Source organism: Astyanax mexicanus, chromosome 20, assembly GCF_023375975.1.
Source record: "Astyanax mexicanus isolate ESR-SI-001 chromosome 20, AstMex3_surface, whole genome shotgun sequence".
Classification (NCBI taxonomy): domain Eukaryota; kingdom Metazoa; phylum Chordata; class Actinopteri; order Characiformes; family Acestrorhamphidae; genus Astyanax; species Astyanax mexicanus.
In genome coordinates, this window is record NC_064427.1 from 32,636,506 (window position 1) to 32,658,437 (window position 21,932).

General features: G+C 38.9%; 1 protein-coding gene across 1 annotated transcript in view; it reads left to right on the forward strand.

Moving 5' to 3' along the window:
* ntm (neurotrimin) overlaps positions 1-21,932 on the forward strand; it is a 715,007-nt gene that overhangs the window by 686,024 nt on the left and 7,051 nt on the right. The window contains 4 exon segments of the mRNA XM_049468804.1: positions 5,720-5,851; positions 9,543-9,663; positions 13,560-13,711; positions 14,677-14,712. Of these exon segments, the coding sequence (XP_049324761.1) occupies positions 5,720-5,851; positions 9,543-9,663; positions 13,560-13,711; positions 14,677-14,712 (441 nt within the window).

Genomic DNA, 21,932 nt, shown 5'->3' on the forward strand with positions numbered 1-21,932 from the left:
AATTAATGCACTAATTACTCTTCAAAGACGGACTAAGAGCTTGAATCATTCCACGTTTAGCGGTTTCTGCAGTAGAGGAGTCTCGCAGCGCAGACAGAGATAGAGATATACTCTCACTCAGGCAATTCTATCAGGGGGGAGGTGGTGGTAACACTGCGCCGGAGTGTAAGGTCTGCTTCCTGCCTCGACTCGGCTCCGCTGCTGCACTGACCTGAGTTCAGCTAAGCTTGAGTAGCAGAGTTTTCAGTCAGAATGGCTTATTGAACCGAGTTCAGGTTGGACCTGTTCTGCTTGGCCTTGTGCTGTGATCAGTGCTTACAGATGACTTATTCAATCCAGCCTGCAACACAATCTGCACTTTTTTTGATGCTTGTTTGACTTAGAAATGAAAAGTAAGGCTTTTCAAGAAAAAAGCAGGAAGTATTGAATTTAGACTTCATATACAGACAGTGTTCATCTGAACCTTCTCGGATAGTCCTTGCCTTGAATGAGGTTCCATATGGTGCCATAAAAATGGCATTTGTTCAGTATCTTTTAATATGCACCAATAAACCAATAAATCATTAGCACTGCTGGCATCTGTCAAGGGTTGGGATATACAAATTGGGAGGACCAAGACTCACATTTAAGGGGGGGGGGCATCCTATCCTACCACTAGTCAAATGGCTTTTAAATTAATTTTAAAAAGTCTTTTATACATCCACATAGGTTTTATATATTCAGGATTATAATAGTGCCACTAATGGCTTGGATGTAATCTGTAGTGGAGAATAAGATGGATGATGAGCAGCTGATCTGTGGTGGGTGATGGATGGAGAAGAGCTGACTTCAGAAACTCTATCAGTCTGGCCGGACAGGAGACGCGAGAGCCTGAGCCAGAAAAGCACATCTCTAAAGCATTAGGCAGGTCCTGATGGAGTTTTTTTTTTTTTTTTTTTTTTTTTTTTTTCTGGTACATTGTGGCCCCAGGCACCACAGGATGCCTCAATGCCTCAAATGGTCAGATCTTTTGAGGCAGCACAAAGGAGGGACATACTCAGTAGTTCAGTAGTGCACACATTAACATTCTGAATCAGTTTCTCTGATTTTGCTATTTATAGGTTTATGTTTGAGTAAAATGAACATTGTTGTTTTATTCTATAAACTACAGACAACATTCCAAAAGAAAATATTCTCATTTAGAGCATTTATTTGCAGAAAATTAGAAATGGTTGAAATAATAAAGAAGATATAGAGCTTTCATATTCATATTTATAAAGTTTTAAGAGTTCTGAAATCAGTATTTGCTGGAATAACCTTGGTTGGATTTTAATCATAGTTTTCATGCATCTTGGCATCATGTTCTGCTCCACCAGTCTTACACACTGCTTTTGGATAACTTTATGCCTTTACTCCTGGTGCAGAAATTTAAGTAGTTCAGTTTGGTTTGATGGCTTGTGATCATCCATCTTCCTCTTGATTATAATCTAGAGGTTTTCAATTTGGTAAAATCAAAGAAACTCATCCTTTTTAAGTGTTTTTTTTTTTACTATTATTTTTTTTACAGAGCTGTATATGCAGTTGTTCACTTATGTCTGTATACAGTAGACATAGACTGCCCTGATACAGATATAAAAATTAAGCAGTTTTGCCTTTTTTTAGCTGGTCTACAAGAAGATACTGATTGTTTTTTTTTAATGGCAAACAAGGGATGGTCCTTATGAGAGCCAGTTTCATCATAATGTTTTGATGGTCTTTTTTACTTCACTTGAGGACACTTTTAAAGTTCTTGAAAGTTCTATTTTTTGCTGATTGACTGACCTTCATTTCTTTAAGTCATTTATTTTCTTTACTCAGTTGAGTAGTTCTTGCCTTAATGATATGAATTAGAACATTACTCAAATAGAGATATTCACTGTATACCTGTAACTCTACCTCTACACAACTTTACAACGGATGCTCTCAGACACATTAAGAGGCAAGAAATTCAAATAATTAAATCTTAATTAACTGAAAGCCATTCCAGGTGACTCTACCTTATAAAGCAAGAGGTGCCTAGTTTGAAGAATTTAAAATATAAAACATTATGCTTTGTTTAACACTTTTTTGTATACTAAAAAAATCCATTGTTTTTCTAAATAGTTTGGATGTAAAGCTGTAGGATCTATCAAAAAATTGCAACACAGTTATCTAGTGCTCAAGGTAATGTAAACGAATACTATAATAATAATTTAAAATACTGTGTTTTTAAAAATCGATACAGTGTTGTAAAACACACATACAATATCACAATACTTCAATATATCGATATTCTCTTACACCCCTAATTTGGACCTCTCTTTTTGGATGGCACTTTTTTAAGAATTTTCTGTGATAGAAATGTCGAGCCTGTTCATCCTGGACTTTTTTCCTCCTTTTTTTAGCTTTTGTCTTTTAACAGCGCAGTATGATGCTGTAGTCCGTGACACCTGAGCCAACACCGCCCGACCAACACAGCAATGTCAGACTATCCCGAGTGTATGATGTATGTAATAAGGCCGCGTCGTAGCTCTCACCACAGCCCGAATCTTGAATTGTCACACCTGTAAGTCGTGCTCTGTGATATGATCCTGTGTGGCAGCCATGAAGCGCTTAGACCGTGATGGAAGTAAATACTCTCATTGTGACAATCACTCCTGTGTGATTGAAGAGCCTCTCGGATGCACCTGCTGCCATTGCACCGTATTTACCGTGTGTTTGACAGCGCAGCGGATGTCCAGGATCCGCTTTTCCTGACAGATCCTTTAACTCTTTAAGGGTTTTAGTGGGCAGCTTTAAATGTGAGGGACTTTTGTCCGACGGGAAGAAATTCACAATTCAGGCTCTTAAAAATCTCTGCTAGAGCAGCCAGACTGTGAACATCACTGCATATTCAATGGAAGTCAATGACTTAAGTTGGGAATTAAAAATTATACCACAGTTCGTTCCGTCCCTGCAATGTGATTGGCTGAGAGGCGTTTTATGAGTGACATTATCAGCCGGTAATGCACTGTAACAGAAGCTCTCCATGTATTACTCTGCCACATACAGGTAACCTAGCAACGATGTATCTCTTTTAAAGTTAAACGAGCACCGGACTTTAATCTACACATACTTTACTCCTGAAAACCGTTTATTTGGGTAAATTTGAGTAAAGCACTTATGTTTATTTCCAATAAGCTTAGTTTTTCCACAGTTTTGACTGCGGAGCAACAAACAGAGCAGCTCAATATATTTTAATAACCAGGGATAATGGAACTGGGGTATGATCGCTATAATACACTCAAGGTTTGTGCTATAATGTGTAATATTTGCACTGCTGTGCTGATCTACAGTACTCTGCCTGTGCCAATATCACACGATATAGCACAAACCTCTCATGTATTATTACTTAATTATAGAATAAAATGCATATAAAAAAATTATCAGGCAAAATGAATAGACTGGCCTCGCAAAAGCCAAGGATTATACGCTTAGTTAACAAAATATATATTTGACTCAATTCAGTACTATTATAACTTGAATTTTATTTGATAAACGCTGCCTAATGAGCATCTTCCTGTACTTTACTGTGAAAGGGACTTAATAGGAAATTTGGATATACAGTATATCTACATATTAATCTATAGGTGATCTATAAGTGAGCTGTCGAGCTGTCGCACTGCTCAGCTTGATTTAGGGCGTATCAGTGTGCCTTTGCTATCGTAACGACGGGAAAAGTGCACCTTGTGTGGCTCAAAAGACATAAAAAAAAGAGTACTAATTCTCTTTATTAATCATATGTGTGTTTTGGGTGTAACATCAGTGTGTCACTTGCCGTTCCCTTTAAGAGCCATGTGCTCTATGACTTCGGTGGATTGCAATTTTAACAGTGCAGCACTTCTGCACATCTCAGCAGAGGAAACTGCCTACTAACAACTGCGGGAGGAGGGCGAGAATGGAGGACAGCAGGAAAGTTAGCTAGCTATGCTAAAATCCAAACAACGTTGTCGTTCCACAGTGCTGAACCCGGGCAAACTGCGCCGAAGAGAGGCTTGTTCCATGGAAGTTTGCTAAAGTTTGCATTTTAGCACAACTAGCTAACATTTCTGCTGTCCTTCTTTCTCGCCCTCCTCCGGCTGTTGGTAGTTGGCGGTCCGTTACAGTCCCTGCTTGCGGTCAATAGCATTTGCTGGCCCTGCCCCCAAACTGTCAAAACCACCCGAGTGGGAGAAAAATGAAGCTTGTGAGCAATATTTTTTTCAGTTTGCACACGATTCCCTTTTTTTTTTTTTGCTTGCGAGTTTCACTTATACGCTCTTGAAATATTAAAACACGCTAGTTAAATTTTTGCGCCCCCGACTTTTAACATTGATGTGACACCATAGAACACACCTTACCTGCTAGACCACCACGCTCATCGGCATAGACATATTCACAAACATGTTTGCTATTTAAACAACACAGATTCAGGGCGTAAAAGAAGACTTTTGACGGATTGTAAGATAGCAATGAGCGTCATGACGCACCTTGCACAAGAGGTTTATATGTATGTTAAGTCCCAGTGATTTGAACTAGCGATTCTCTGAACATAATGGCAGAGCCTTGGTCCACTAGTCCACTCTGAGCCACTAGGTTTTGTTTAGTATTAAAAGTTTAGTATCCACTTGTTTCCTTGAGCTTTAAGTGAGAAATAATTAAAGAAATGGGAAGAAGCGATGCATGCTTCAAGGCCGGTCCTCTATAGGGGGTTGAAAGGCTGTCTGGTGTTGTTAGGGTTTAGGCCAGTCACCTGTGAAATTGCTGCACTGTGCAATATGCAAAAACACGGCCTTCGCGTGAAGTTGGCTGTGGATTTATCACAGCAGAATAAAGGTTTTTTAAATGTAAACCCCAGTGTTTGTCCTCGGCTCGCGGCGAGGGGTGAGTAGCGTCTGAGACGGAACGTATCGCTACTCTAGGGTGCTCTTCTGACACTCCTCGTCAGGTGAGCAGAGGTGCTTCTCGTTAGCAGCCTCTCCCCGGTGTGAGACGCTGTCTTTCACAGCCCGCGACTGCGAATACACTGTACTGCATTACTGTCACATGCCGCGCCGGGGAATTTGTAATGCTTTCTTTCTTTTTTTTTTTTGTTGAAGTCAAGCATGAGCCTCTTCTGTGCGATGATGACTGCTTCACAAGGATTCCCACGACTAACATCTGCCTCAATGTCTCAACTTTGGCAAACACTGAATTCTGGCGCTTTGCTCTCTATCGAGACTCCAAATGCGAGAATATATGTGTGTGTGTGAGAGAAAGAGAGAGAATGCATGATGTGCTGGAGATTTGGATTTGAACCTCTCATCCCCAGTCAGGCTTTCTTTACCTACAGTGAGTCATACATTATCTATAAATACACCCCAAAGCTTTGCCGTCAACTCCAGCCCGCGTGTTCCTCAGTCATCAAGGAGAACTATCACACGCGGCTCGCTTCAGTAAGTGCAGGTTGACTTTGAAACGGCGACAGCACGCCGCTGCTTATATAAGTCTGCTCTCCGAGTGAAATGCAGTCCCATGCTGTTTTATTTGAGACGCAGATATGCTAATGAGCATGCTAAATAAAGGCTCCGGCTCTCTAATCCGCGCGTCGTTTGAGAAATCAGGCTTGATGGATGCGGCTCATTCAGACTACATAATTAAACTTTGTTGACGAAGTCTATTGTACGGCTTTTTCTCACCGCTTTCTGTCGCTTTCCGCTTTCAGGGGACGGTCCTGGCTCAGATGAGGAGTACTTGGAGATCCCCTCCATCAGCAGACAGCGGGCAGGAGAGTACGAGTGCACTGCGGTCAACGACATCGCCACTGACACGAAAACAGTGCAGCTGGTGGTCAATTGTGAGTCCTTTCCTAATTTTGTCCTGTCATATCAGAATTACTATTGTTGTGATTACCAGTGTTAATTTGGTTTCCCATTTTCTCCCCAATTTACACGGCCAATTACCCAACCCAATCACTAGGACTCCCCCTATCACTAGTAATGCCCCAACACACCAGGAGGGTGAAGACTAACAAATGTCTCCTCCTCCGATGTGAAGTCATCCACCAGCCATTGCTACGCAGCGCACTTGGAGGAAAGCGCAGCGGCTCGGTTCCGATACATCAGCTCACAGACACCCTGGGCTGTGGACATCACCCTAGGAGTGATGTGGGGAGAGAGCGCCATCTGCCCACCCGGAGGGAGCAGGGCCAATTTTGCTCCCTCTGAGGGCCGGCAGCTTGAGCTGGGGTTCGAACCTGCAACCTCCCGCTCAAAGTGGCAGCGCTTTAGACCGCTGGACCACTTGGCGCCACATATTTATAGTTTTTTGTCAATTAACCTTTTTTAAGATCAAAATGAGACAGTAAATAAATAAAAACAGCATAAAATGATAAAAACGATGATGAAACTAACTGACATTGTCATTAATGAATAAAAACAAGAGCAAAAGTTTTAGCAGGGACGACATCCAATCAGAACTGATTTAGTTTTATGGAAGGTAGGGACAAGTTAGGAGGAGATCCAATCATAACTACGTAAGATAGGTAGGTGGAGAGGCAGGACAAGTGGGACAAGCGGGATAGTCATCCAATCAGCACCAGTCTCGTTTGCAGTAGCGCGGCCGGATGCACATTTGCAAAAATCCCGGGAAGATCCTTCTAGACTGTTAATTGTCGTTACTATTTTGAACAATGAGAAGCCGGACAGAAAACAAACTGAAAGCTGAACTTAGCTTGGTTCAGCAGTTTAAGTGCCAAGCGCTGCCACTATGATCGGGAGGTCGCTGGTTCGAATCCCAGTGATGCAGCTTGCCATCAGCTGCCAAAGCCCTGAGAGAGCACAATTGGCCTTGTCATCAATGTGATGAGTAGAACGTAAAAGTCATCTGAAAAATAATAATTACTCCAGTAAAGTATAGATAACCACATTTCTACTTAAGTAAGGTAATTCTACATCGTATTTTACTTCGTATTTTTACTACACCTCCGCCATGCTACGTATACAGTTAAATAAATAAAGTTAAATAAATTGCACAATACATGAATCATTTTAACACAGTTTAACTGTTAGAACAGATGTGCTATAATACTTTTAGAGTCCCATTGTTTCTGGAATTGAATGAGGAGTATGTGTGGTTATAAAAAAAAAAAAGTATTGTTCATTATCAAAAACTAAGTGTATATTTTTTTAGCACCTGGGCTTACTACACATGCAGACTTTCTTCTGTCCTTGTGCACAAACATCACAGTGTACTGTGTGGAAATAATAATGTTGAACACCCATAGCAACAAAGATCACAGCATTTACTGCTAAATTCAGAACACAGCAATACCCTAACACATGAAGAGACATGAAAAGACAGTTCAGTTGGATGTACCACTTGAACATATACTTAAAAAGGAGATACATACACCTCTGGAAAAATAAAAGAGTCCATTAAAAAATTATGAGTTTCTTTGATTTTACCAAATTGAAAACCTTTCAAATATAATTAAGAGGAAGATGGACGATCACAAGCCATCAAACCAAACTGAACTGCTGTTTGAATTTTTGCACCAGGAGTAAAGCAGCATAAAGTTATCAAAAAGCAGTGTGTAAGACTGGTGGAGGAGAACATGATGCCAAGATGCATAAAAACTGTGATTAAAAACCAGGGTTATTCCACCAAATATTGATTTCTGAACTCTTTATGAATATAAACTAGTTTTCTACAATATTTTTATTTGGAATTTGGGAGACTGTAGTTTATAGAATAAATAAACACATTTATTTTTTAGTACACATTTTAGTTATTAGTACAAATTCATTTCAGTAAAAAAAAAGAGAACATTTTACTGATTTCAGACCAAGGAAGTTGTCTCAAAAATTGCTTTATTTAAACTTCACGCGTTTAGTTTGGTTTGCTCTCGATTGTTGAAGTGAGTGTCACCGTGGTCAGATCTAGAGAGGTCTCCGAGGCCTTCAGAAGAAGGATGTAGATGCTAATGATTCTAGGAAGGGATTTTAAAAGATCTCAGAACAATTAGAACTCAGCCGTTCCACTGTCTGCTAAATAATGTACAAGAGGAGAAGATTTAAAACAACAGACAGCATGGTCGGATCAGGTCAGGATGTGTAAAAAAAAATAATAATCACAGCATCTGAAGTAGACTCTTGCATCTGTTGATATCCATCAGAAAGTTCACCTAGTTAAAAATATGCACACTAAGAAAAATAAGTACAGATTTGTACCTAAAAGAGTCCAAAGCTTGTCGCTGGGGCTGTACCTTATATTGAGGTACAAAAAAGTACCTTTCACTGAAAGTCCTTTTTTTGTACCCATGTTTTTGTGCCAGTAAAGATTATAAAGATTATAAGTAGGGGTGTCACGATTTGGATATTTCATCGAAATCGATCCAAATTATGTCACGGTCTCGAGCCTCGAAGTCAATAAGAGGATCGACCATCCCTCCCTCTAAGCTACGCAAATGGCGCAGCACACTGTATCCGCGGTGACTGCTCAAAGAGCAGCCCTTTCTCCAGAGAATGTGGACAATCTCATCTTCTTAAAGAAAAAGTTGAAAATATAAAAATAACAGTTGTTTTGTCTAGCCTCAAATATGTTAATAGTTTTGGTACCTTAAGGAGCATCTTTCTCTCAGATAAAGTTAATAATAAATCTTTGTTAAAGACAAAAACTTGTCATTCTCAGGGACTGAAAAAGTCTTAAAGTCTTATTTTTCATGTTTAACTGTTACAGTAGGATAGAGTTCCGTTTGTTAAGGCTCTAATTGTTCTATTGTTTTTTACATCACTGTTCCTGTCTTTTTTTATTATTTATTTTGTTATGTTGCACATTGCTGTTTTAATAGTGCACACTGCACTATTAAAAAAAAAAGCCACTGGATGGCATTACATATATATCTTAATTGAATTATTTAAATTTGACCATTAGTGCCTAATGTGGTGTATTACAGATCACTTGTATCACTTTGCATCACTTATATCAAGCGCACCTTTTGAAAAAATAAGATATTGTAAATTTGACGAATCAAACCAATGAATGACCATGACCATGACTAATCTAAAACTGGCATAGGCCTCTCTGCTGTAAAAAAAATAAAATCAAAAATTGAATCGAATCGAATTGTGTGCCTAAAATTGGAAATAAAATCGAATCGAGGATTTAGAGAATCGTGACACCCCTAATTATAAACATTACCATCAACTAAATGTGGCTCAAAAACTGGATGATCCAAAATTGTCTGACTTTCAAATATAAAAAATGTGCAATTAAAATATATATTATTTATTAGGGCAGTGATACAGAATACTGAATATACCTTTTTTCTCTGGTTAAATAGTACAAATTTGTACTTATTGCTGTTAGAAAAGTCTTTGTACTTCAGATTTGTACTTGTTTTTTTAGAGTGTGGAATAATGAGCAGAATTTAAGAAGAAATGTTTAAAAGTATAGACAAAGTCTAGAGTCTGGGATAAGGAAAGGTGGACGTCCTGTAGACGTGTGAAAGCCTTGTCTGCTAAATGTTCTCCTCTCTGTTGTTTTAGACCCACCCACTGTGTTGGAGGGCCGAGATGTGGGAGTGACTCTGGGTCAGAGAGGGGTCCTGCAGTGTGAGGCTGATGCTGTACCTGAAGCAGACTTCGAGTGGTACAGAGACGACAGAAGGTAAATCAGGAAAGTGGCTGATGATGCTGCTGCTGCTGCTGCTGCTGCTGCTTTGAACTCGCAGTGCATCTGTGGCCGCGCGTCATGAGTCACACGTCCGTGATCGTAGTGTGGGGTAACATTACGAGTATATTTGGAAAGTCCTTTCTGTATTCAATGTGCCAAAAAAAACAGAGCTGAGAGCATCTTCTTCTTCTTCTTCTTCTTCTTCTTCTTCTTCTTCTTTTTCATTGTAGAGTATCCATCGAGAAATCAAACAGTATGAAATGAAACTCTGACAGCTGTGTGATTTTAATTAAAGAAAAGAGTTTTTTTGTGAAAAAAAAATCAATTCCTTTTAAAGCTTTACTGTGTCATTTCTGATGCTGTGTGCCATCTTTTTCTAAACATGGACAAAAGTACAGATCAAATTTCAAGGCTTACAGGCCTGTGATCGGCTCTACTGCGATGCCGAGATATAAAATCAGAAACAGCGTACAAACAAAACAAGACTACTTGAGATGAATCAAGTTTTTACACACTATTGATCAGATTCAAGTATCAAGACAAGTATTAACAGACAAGTATCAATTGCACCTATTGCTGTCCCAGTAGAACTACGTAGAAACTACGGCCCGCGGGCCATTTGCGGCCCGTTTCCTTTTTTAATAGAATGAAAGTTGTCCCTCTGTTAAGCAGGTTTTTATAATGTGAGATTCAAAGTTTGAACGCTAGGTGTCAGAAACGGGCCAAAGAGTCTAAAAGTGGCGAGAGTGAAGTTGTTGCACAAAAAAATGGCCAAACAGTCTAAAAGCGGACAGAGTGTGCACTTATAGCGCAGAAAAACGGGGCCAAAGAGTCTAAAAGCGGAGAGAGTGTGCACTTATAGCGCAGAAAAACGGGCCAAAGAGTCTAAAAGCGGAGAGAGTGTGCACTTATAGCGCAGAAAAACAGGGCCAAAGAGTCTAAAAGCGGAGAGAGTGTGCAATTATAGCGCAGAAAAACGGGGCCAAAGAGTCTAAAAGCGGAGAGAGTGTGCACTTATAGCGCAGAAAAACGTGCCAAAGAGTCTAAAAGCGGAGAGAGTGTGCAATTATAGAGCAGAAAAACGGGGCCAAAGAGTCTAAAAGCGGAGAGAGTGTGCACTTATAGCGCAGAAAAACGGGCCAAAGAGTCTAAAAGCGGAGAGAGTGTGCACTTATAGCGCAGAAAAACAGGGCCAAAGAGTCTAAAAGCGGAGAGAGTGTGCAATTATAGCGCAGAAAAACGGGGCCAAAGAGTCTAAAAGCGGAGAGAGTGTGCACTTATAGCGCAGAAAAACGTGCCAAAGAGTCTAAAAGCGGAGAGAGTGTGCACTTATAGCGCAGAAAAACGGGCCAAAGAGTCTAAAAGCGGAGAGAGTGTGCACTTATAGCGCAGAAAAACGGGGCCAAAGAGTCTTAAAGCGGAGAGAGTGTGCACTTATAGCGCAGAAAAACGGGCCAAAGAGTCTAAAAGCGGAGAGAGTGTGCAATTATAGAGCAGAAAAACGGGGCCAAAGAGTCTAAAAGCGGAGAGAGTGTGCACTTATAGCGCAGAAAAACGGGCCAAAGAGTCTAAAAGCGGAGAGAGTGTGCACTTATAGCGCAGAAAAACAGGGCCAAAGAGTCTAAAAGCGGAGAGAGTGTGCAATTATAGCGCAGAAAAACGGGCCAAAGAGTCTAAAAGTTTGCTGTAATTAAGGAATTTAATATTAATATTTCATTATTTGTTTTATTACAGAGTCTGTGGCCCGTGACTTCAAATATATTTCTCCTTCTGGCCCCCAACAAAAAAAGTTTGGACACCCCTGCAGTAGACAGTGAAACAGTTTTTTTATGTACTCATTGTGTGTAATGGGTACGCATTTTGAGCTTTTTTTAAACTTTTGTACGATTTGATGTTTTATAGTACACACTAAGAGAAGTAAGTACAGATTTGTACTTAAATGAGTATAAAGCTTGTCGCTGGGGCTGTACCTTATACTGAGGTACAAAAAAGTACCTATCAGTGAAAGTCCTTTTTTCTACCCATGTTTTTTGTGTCAGTAAAGATTATAAACATTATAAACATTATCATCAACTAAATATGGCTCAAAAACTTGATGATCCAAAATTGTCTGGCTTTCAAATAAAAAATGTGCAATTAAAATATATATTGTTTATTAGTGCAGTGATACAGAATACTGAATGTACCTTTGGCTGCTTAAATGGTACAAATTTGTACTTATTGCTGTTAGAAATGACTTTGTACTTCAGAGGGAACAAATCTGACCCTGTGAAGACCAATATTGTACCTTTGAGGGTACAATTATAAAGAGTGTACCTTTGAGTACAAAAAAGTACTCGTATCGTACCTCTGTTTTTTAGAGTGTATGCATATTGTTTGATCTCGCATTTCGTCATGTAGTTCCAAGTTTGTCTGTTGCGAGTGTGTTCCCGGCTGTTCGTGCTATAGTAAAGGCAAAGACGCTAATCCAGGAAGCTACCTATGGAGCCATTGACGCTTCATTTTCCTCCAAACTGTCGACACACCGTCACTGTGCTGAAGACTCTCAGGCACTCTCGCTCTTTTCCTTCTCTCTCTCTCTCTCTCTCTCTCTCTCTCTCTCTCTCTCTCTCTCTTTCACACTCACTCTTTCTACTTAGCCTGAGATATTAACAGTATAGTAAAAAGGCTTTAGTCTGCCAGACCTAAACTACACTACACTATTATAACTGTGTTACTTCCTACAAAATTCTACAAAATATACAAGGGAACTACCGGCATCTAAAAAAGTGAATCATGATTTTGATGATTATTGTATTGTACTTTCTTTAATTTACATTTTATGTACATAACATTTGTATTTAAATTTTATTTACATTATATACAGCATATATAATTAAACATTAGCATTATTGTTAAAGTTGGCAGGTTTGCAACCTTGCTTTTGTTGCTGAATGCAATCAAATTTCCAAAGTGACGTCCCAAGAGGTGCCCTAATGGTTTAGTCCTTATAAAGTAGCTCCAAAACAATCTTTGGAAAAGTCTTGGTTGATCTTCTGCATTTTAATTAAAAAGAAAGAGGAAAATGCTGGTATTTATTATCATATGTATGTTTTTTTTATGTTGGTTTTATTAAATAATGTGTAAAATGTGATACATTTTCTTGAAAAAAAAAAATGAGGAAAACATTGGGACTGCTCCACATTGCAGTGTACAGCATTTGTGGTGGTGAACCTCCTGCTGCTAGAACCATTTTGATTGACAGGGATTAAAAGATTACCAGATGTTATATATATATATATAAATAAAAAATGGAATCATAGGAACCTCCTCCTGGTCTTCATTTCTGTTCTGTTACAGGTGGGAGTGAGAATACAGTTTTTTTTGCAGTGCAGTAAACCGAAGTTGATTTACAGAATGACAGTTCATTCTATAATCTCTACTAAAAGCAGGGAATTTGAATGTAGAGCACTGTGTATGAAAGCATGTTACATGATATCTCTGTTCCTTTGAGTGCAGCAGACACTGCAGAAGGTTAAAAGCTCCCAATTTTACCTGCTGCATATTCCTGATGCCACATCCTGCCACGTCTGACAGGAAGTGAGACGCTTTGCGTTCAGAGCGAAAGGCGCGTTTGGCTGGAATGCGTCTCAATATGTTCACTCAAACTGCCTTTGAAGTCAGTCAGAAAGTTGTCCCAGAGCGGTGTCGTGATTAAATAGCGGGTGCCGCTGATGATAATGCCTCCCAGCTCTGGTGCTTTCTTTAATGTGTCCGGGCCGGCTGCCGTCCACGCCCGGGAAATGTCGATGCTGTCATAAACGTAACCCGGGCCTTCAAAAGAAGCTCTGATGTAGCGCAGAACGTGCCGCGCTGATTCCAGCCTTTCAATTTGCTGACTTGTTTTGCAGGATCTTCAACGGCTTTGATGGGATTGAGATCGAGAATTCTGGCGCCTTATCAAAGCTGACTTTCTTCAACGTGTCCGAGGCAGACTACGGAAATTACACTTGCATCGCCATCAACAAGCTCGGGAGCGCAAACACAAGCATCGTTCTATACGGTGAGCTTTACATATTTCTCTATAGCTTTTATAAAAGCTCAGTAAAGATGAGATATTACACTGAAAAAAAATGATGCATAAAAATTACGTTAAAAAAAGTTTCGCAACTTTCTGCATTTGCTTTTTTTACGAAAATTTCATTTCAGATAAATTTAAGTAACTTCAACTCGGTATTCAAGACTTAAATGTTCCACAGAGTAAAAAAGTGAACTGAACTTCAGTCAATCCTTTCTTTTAGTAAACTTTACTTTATTTATTTTTACTGAATTAATCTTTCTTTTAGTAAACTTTACTTTATTTATTTTTGCTGAATCAATCCTTTCTTTTAGTAAACTTTACTTTATTTATTTTTACTGAATCAATCCTTTCTTTTAGTAAACTTTACTTAATTTATTTTTACTGAATTAATCTTTCTTTTAGTAAACTTTACTTAATTTATTTTTGCTGAATCAGTTATTTCTTTTAGTAAACTTTACTAAATTAATTTTTACTGAATCAATCCTTTCTTTTAGTAACCTTTACTTCATTTATTTTCAGTGAATCAATCCTTTCTTTTAGTAAACTTTACTAAATGTATTTTTGCTGAATCAATCCTTTCTTTTAGTAAACTTTCATTTATTTTTTGCTGAATTAATCCTCTCTTTTTTTAAACGCTTATAATAGATCACTCTGTGTTTAATACATCTATATAATATATGAGTTTCACATTTTAAACTGAATTACTGTAATGAAGTAACTTTTCAATGATATTCTATTTTTTGGGATGCACTAGTACATTATTCAGTGCTTATAAATGTATTACGAAGCACCTTTGAGGTGTTACTGATGTGTTATAACCGTGACCTTCTTGAATTGTTTCCACTGTATATGAATGCACATGCATTTTCTTGTGGTTTTCGGCTCTTTAACTGTTTCAACGTTTTTCACAGTTTTTATTGTTTATTGTTTCTTCTTCACTCATGTAGAAGTAATTGAACCCACTAGCTCGACACTATTGCAAGGTCAGTACCGAGCATGAGCATGCAGTTTTAGCCCTCGCCCCGGTCCTGCCTGTCTCTGCATGCTTCCTAAACAAACGAACGAATGAATGCATGCTGCCGTTTTCATCTCGACCACATTGAGACGGAGGAGAAGCCGTGGAGGTGACACTCCAGTCAATCAACTAGATTGCGACAGCAAATTTCCTCAACACGAGAGGAGCTAATATAATTGTTGTGTTGCCTGACGGAATCTGATTGTCAGGTTGTAAATGGGCCACAGGCCACTCCTATTAAGGGGTTTATTAGCTTAGAAATCCAATTGGTAATGTCGATAATAAATTCAGCACTTTGAGTGACAGTCCATATTGCTGCTGGAGGAGGGATGGCGTGGATGGCTCGGTTTGCTTTGCCTCGCTTCGCCTCCAGTGGATCAGTGTGGGGTGGTGGTGAGCGCTCCTGCATTCAGTGTTTTTTTTTGCTTAATTTTCTTAAATTATTTCTGTCTTTTCTTTTCTCCTTTCTTTTCTCTTTGTTCCCGTCTAACCCACATGCACCATGCCATGGCTTCATTGGTCCATGGCTATGCATGCCTGCTCCTGCTGTGTGTAAGTACATGTCTGTGTCGTATAAGGCATTTTCTTCTGTCGTTTTTTTTTTTTTTCTTTCTTTTCTTTCCTCTGTCGCTACTTCTACCGAAACGTGTAGAAAAGCTTATTGTGTGTTCAGTCTAAACGCTGTATGCCCGGTAAGAGCTGCCAATGTCATTGCTTGTTAAGCTTGCACGCACAGAGCTTTTGCCCTTGTCAAACTTCAGTAATGATATTGTTTTTTTCACACATCACAGAATGTCTGACCTAAATTGAAAACAGTGAGAGTGGGAATGATGACTGTGTGCTCTCAAGAGAGCCATTAATTACTTTGAATTTGATTGTGAGAAACTGGTATTATTCTAATTATCCGACTGCAGGATTGAGCATAATCTGCTGTGGCGGTATAATTGGATCTCCGTCCCTAAAGAAAGGCTACTGAACCCCAGCAAATCCAGGGGAAATTAGAAGGCATTCTGGGAGAGCCATCAAAGCGAAAAGTTTAATAGACACTCCGTATAATAATGCCTTAGCATAACGTTTGTTTAGATGGAAATTGGCCGCTCGTCTGATCCCGGCTCTTTATTTAATACGTTATAAAGGGAATAGAGGACAGGGGAGAGCAGGACTGCTAATATTGTTTGTCATATTTATTAGTTTTTAGGTCCCCTGCCAGTATTGGTGCTAAACTGTAAATAACACAATGCAGGGCTCAACTAAACTAAAGTTTAGTTCCATAGAGAATAGAACAGACTTTGTATAATAAAGCAGTAATAACAATTAACTGACTTTGTAGATTGCAGATTTAGATAAAATACATCTTTTGTCGCCCAGCCCTGTTTCCTGATGCGCTGCTGATAAAATATCGATTACCTTGCACTTCCTTTCATGGGTGTCTGCTTCAGCATTATTTGCGCTTTGGGAGATTTCCATCACGGTTACGCTGAAGCGATTCTGACTAGATAATCACAGCTAATCTGACACCGCGTGCTCTATGTAGTCCTTGATGTCTAATTAAAATCTGTGCAGATTCACAAAAGATGTTCTAAGAAAAGCCTGATGAAGAACTGTAACATAAACAAGTTTACTTCATAATAACGTTCTCAAATGTATTTCTGGGGAAAAAATAATAATTAAAAAAAGTAAGGCCTAACCATTGTCTTAAAAATACTAGGACATTTATTGGACAATAATTCTAGTAATTTCATTATTTAAAGGGCTTTTCGTACCAAAATCAAAACATACACACTTCCACACACTCTTTAATACTTTTATTAGCCTCATTCTTTGATAAATCTCGTCCTACATACAAGCTTCTTGTTCATTGGCGTTGTCAGCACAGTTGTCCCACTGTGATCTGTTTTTTTTTAACCGTCACACTCATTTTTCTTTTAAGTTGGACATTAATAATATTTTATTCAATTAGTTCATAGTGTATTTAGCAGGTATTTCAAAAATAGCATTCTTATTGTGGATAGCAAAACACAGAAAAATACAGAATCTCATTTCACATTGACCAAATTTTTTGTAAACAAGAACTAGAAGTGACAATTAGGGGAACTGTGATCATTAATTTTCTTATAATATTTTTGAATTTGAAAAGAAAAGAAAAAAACAAACAAATCCTAATTAAAAGTCTGTAAGGTAGTTATAAGTTATAAGGTTATTATAAGTTTGTAAAGTAGACCTTAATTCTAGTCATTTAAATATTTAAATAAGTCTTTTCATACGAAAATCAAAACATGCACATATCTATGCATCCTTTTAAACTTCTAAGCCTCATCCTTTCATAAATCTCACCCGACATACAGATTTATCATTCATTGGCGTTGTCGGCACAGTTCCTTTTCAACAGACACAGTTATTTTTCTATTGAATTTGACATTTATTATAGTAATTCAATTAATTAAAGGCTTATTTATTCTCCCCTTTCATATGTAAATCCAAACATGCATACTTCTATGCCTCCTTTGTGTTGGCATGGATGTTAAGAACTGGATCCACTAGGGCAGTCCAAAGAGTCAAAAGAGTTTTTTAAAGAAAAAAAAGACAGCAGTTGTGATAATGTACTTCGTACAAAATAGACAAAAGAGGCAGCACCAGAAACAGTGTAAAAAAGTCTGCCCATACATTTTTTATTCTTTTTCTTATTCTCCTTTGTTGTTTCCATATGGCAGTGGTTGTGTTTTGCTTGAACTATCGGCTGCGCTGCCCTACGATCATCAGTGGATCAGTGGTACTGCTTCATACCATCTGTATCTGTGAGCTTTTTCATAGAACAGGCACATAAACAATAAAACGACGGAAACAAAAAACACAGAGTATAGACAGAAGGCTCCATTCATATTTGTAACAGAATGAGCCCTTCAGCTTTTCTTTCTGAGACTAGTGTGACACAATTGGATGGGTAAGAAAATATTAAACAGTGCATATCAACTATCCAACTGAGATGCATTACGAAAAAGTGACGATTTTTGAAGAATAACAATCCATTTTAGAATTTCTTTCTTTAGACAGTTTTGTGAATCCGAGCGCTAGAAAAACACTTTAAAACTTTTAAGCCGCATCCTTTGATAAATCTCGCCCTACATACAAGTTTCTCGTTCGTTGGCGTTGTCAGCATAGTTGTCATACTGTGATCCCTTTTCAAGCGCCACAGTTATTTTTCTATTATCGGCTGTGAATGGAGGTTCAGGGAAGGCTGATTGAAAGGCGAATAAATGAATGGCCGCCCTGCTCTCTCTCTGCTGTTAACACAGCGACAAACCAGACACTTTTTCTCCCCCTGTTCTCTGAAGCCCGCGGCGCTGTCTCGTTTCAAATCCCTGTGATTATACAGCCAGAACGGCTCGTGCGACGATGGTCGCTCCCGCCCCGCAGCAAGCCTCCCCTTTGGCCCCCCGTCAGCAATCTCGTTACCAAGCACCTTGCCTGATTAGCTTGTTTATCACAAACTGCAATTACAGTTGACCCACGGCAGTGGACGGGTCAAGGGTGTGCGGTTACAGTGCGGTAATGATAGCGGAGGCTTTGGGAGGGGAGGGGACAGTCGAGCAGGTCTAGTACGAGGACACCAGATGCTTTGATGATCCTAATGTGAGCACTAAAGACCCTGGATGGGCATTCATCACCGGAGCCGGGCCGCTCCTGCGCTTCCAGCCGCCTCAGCCTGATGACCTGGTTCCGCCACAGCACTGCAACCCTGCCAGAAATACTCTGACATCTAAGTTGGCTTAATAGGTAAATAGAGCGGCAAGAACAACAGCTAATCTAGGCTGAATTGGGTGCTTAATAGCACCGGCGGGCGGCGAGCAGGGGAGCAGTTTGTGCGCTCACTCAATTTACCCCGCACTGTTTGCTTTGGAGATGCCTCACGGTGTTGTTGGGTTTTTATAGCCTCTGTTTTCTCTGCTAAGTGTCTTGTTTCATATAATCTCTCTTTTAGTGGAGACTGCTACTCTTTTAGAAGTGACTTCATCTGTTTTAACGCAAACAGGCACTGAGTGCTATCACTTGTGGGAAGGTTCGTAATAAACTGAACTAGCACTCCTAATACCTAATACCCACAGCTAATGAGAATTAACCGTTAGACTCTGACTGACTCACCAACACGACTACGATAACTAGCGTAGCGCTTTAAATCTACACTATCAAAAGTGCTACAGAAGGTGATCTAAAGATTTTTATTAAACCAGAAGTGGTTCTTCTTTGGCATCGCTCGAAGAATCATTTTTTACACCTTCATTTTTGAAAGTGTAGACCCAACTGACACATTCTTGTAAACAAAAAATAAACAGGTTTGTTTATTTATGTTTTAATCAAATTAATTGATTTATTAATTTTGACCCAGTCAAGGTTTATTGAGAACGAAATCGAAAAAAAAGGTCTGTTTAACGCTGAGTTGCCAGTCCATCAGTTTGGTAGGCATGTACCTAGTACCCACACTCACTGGTACCCACAGGGTTCCAACATTTACCAAAAAAAGTTACGTGCAAAACACAAAAAAAAACATTGGTACATTTGAGAACAATGTTGAAGTGGAATTTAAACAAGCAAAATGGAGAGTTTTATCATTTTATGGCTGTTTGCAGATCCAAAACCGTAGACTATCTATCAGACAGTTTTAGTAGTGCAGGGCAGACACAGATTTTCAGTTGAGCTCTTTTTGAGTTTGGCTCTAAAATTTCAACTTTAGGAGGGTCAAAAGATCAAGCAGGCTAAGCGCTGCCACTATGTTCGGGAAATTATTGGTTTGAATCCTGGTTATGCAGCTTGCCATTAGCATCGAAACCCTGAGAGAGCACAATTGGCATTGCTGTCTCAGAGAAGGTAGATGGCTCTCATCATCTTACCAATCCTAGTTTGTAAAAGCTGGACAGTTTTAATGAAGTACAGATAGAATATGATGGTGGGAAAATGTTTGGCATATGGGTTGTATCTGTTCATAGCTGTATATACCAGTTTTGTGCCAGTTGACTCAAATGTCTTTGAACTAGTTAAAAGTTCAGTTCATACTAATTTAAATGAACTAGTTCACTTTCAAAGATATTTTTTAACTAGTTGATGTTCATATTTTTTTTTACTTGTTCATGTTCATTTGGGTTTTTATTTAATAAAACAGGTTGCTATTCTTTTTCAATAGACCCCCCCTTTCTACCCATCCATCAGTGGTCCAAAATTATTCCTACTCCCAAAATAAATATATAATATACCACACTGATTTTTATACTGAAACTTGGATTCATTTCCTTAACACAGAACAATACAAAACGTTTTAGGACTACAGACAATTAAAAAAAAACGATTAAACTCCAGTAATAAAGCTTTTAAACTCTAGTTATGAAACTGTAACTCCACAATCAGCTCACAGTAGCAATAATGCTAGTGCCTTTACTGCCTACAAATTGTTTACTGCTTTATTTTGCAAAACACATCATTCCCTTTTCCAAAATTAAAGGGATATCCTGGCCAAGTGGATATTTGCTACTTTTAATTTGTTTTTAGCTGTTTAGCTTCATTCACCCCCATTCATTTTGGATTTGTGGGCTCTGTCTAGTGGGTTGCCATCATTTTCTCCACAAACAGGCTCTAGCTTTGCTGCATGTCCAGTCGCATGAGAGAGAAAACGGCTCTCGGTCATTCAGTGCAGCGTTCACAAAAAATATGAACATGCACAACTCTGGTGTATACAATGTTTGTTAAGCAGTAAAAATGAAACTAAAGAAATTGTCCATCTTTCCGGACGTCTCATTGCTTTATTTCATAATTTGGCTTTAGCATTATTTTAACTTTTCCACATCATCCTAATGTACTGTATTTTTTGCACTGTAAGGAGCACTTAAAATCCTTACATTTTCCCAAAATTCGTCAGTACGCTTTATAATCCGGTGCACCTTATGTATCAATTTTACTAGTCAGGTTGAAAAGAGCAATAAAGCCACTCCGCTTAAGTTTAGCGTTACAAAGGATTTTTTTTTTTTTCGAACTGTAGCCTGCATGTTTACCGTATTAAAACAAGCTACGTAGGATGAATGAACCGTTAGCCATTAATGCTAATGCTGCTGCACCAAGCCTTAGTGGAAATCTGGAAATATATGACTGTAAATAAACAGAAGCGCTTTACTCACCCAAATAAACCTGCTGAATTAGAAAGAAAACATGGTGCCACCCCTGTTCCTTACTAGTGTCGCATATGATCTGTGCCTTATAATCTGGTGCGCCTTATGTATGAAAAAAATAGACCAGAAAATAGACAGTCATTAATAATGCGCATTGTAATCCGGTGCGCCTTATAATTATATAATTTTTTTGTAGCATATTTGGGTGCATTTTTATGTATTTATTTTTTCTAATTTTTATAATCATTATTTATACATTATTTATATCATTATTAAAAGTCATTACTGTCTCTTTAAACACTGTCTTACTATAGCTCAACTATAGCTTCTGCTCCTATGACAGATCAGTGGTCAGTTTATGGCTGGGTATTTTTGGTTCTTCTCCCAGCAGGTGACAGTGAGGTGTTTAAAACCCCCCTCCTCGTACGCTTGTACCAGCGTGGCACACACTAGCTTTTCACTTTGAATAAGAATGAGGATGAGAAGCAACACTGTCACTGGTCAGTGGTGGTCTTCCTGTGGTGGTTCTTTATTTATATATATGTATATATATTATTATATTTTTTTTATCTATTCATGCATCGACAAATGCACCACAGCACATTGTGTTTGTACACACAGTACCATATTTACTTTTAATCCAGTGTGCCTTGTGTATAATGTTACCAGTCAGGTATTAATCATGTATTATTAAGCTACTCTGCTGAAGTACGGCGTTATGTAGTTTAAGTAGCATTAGCATTAGCCGCTAACTGCTATTCCTTTGTTCAGAGGTGAATATTATCGGCCTGTAGCCTGCTGCTAACCCCAGCTAGCACTCTTAGAGCAGCATTAGCATTATCCGCGAACTAGCTAGCTCTTTCACTGCCACATGGGACAAACCGCTAGCTAATATCACTCTGGCTTACCAAAGCACTCAGGATTCCTCAGTGTAGCGCTGTCGGATGGCATTAGCGGCTAATGCTAATGCCCCAGCCTTGGTACTAGAGAAATTGGGGAATCTAAGCTTACTGTATATAAACGGAAGCATTTTACT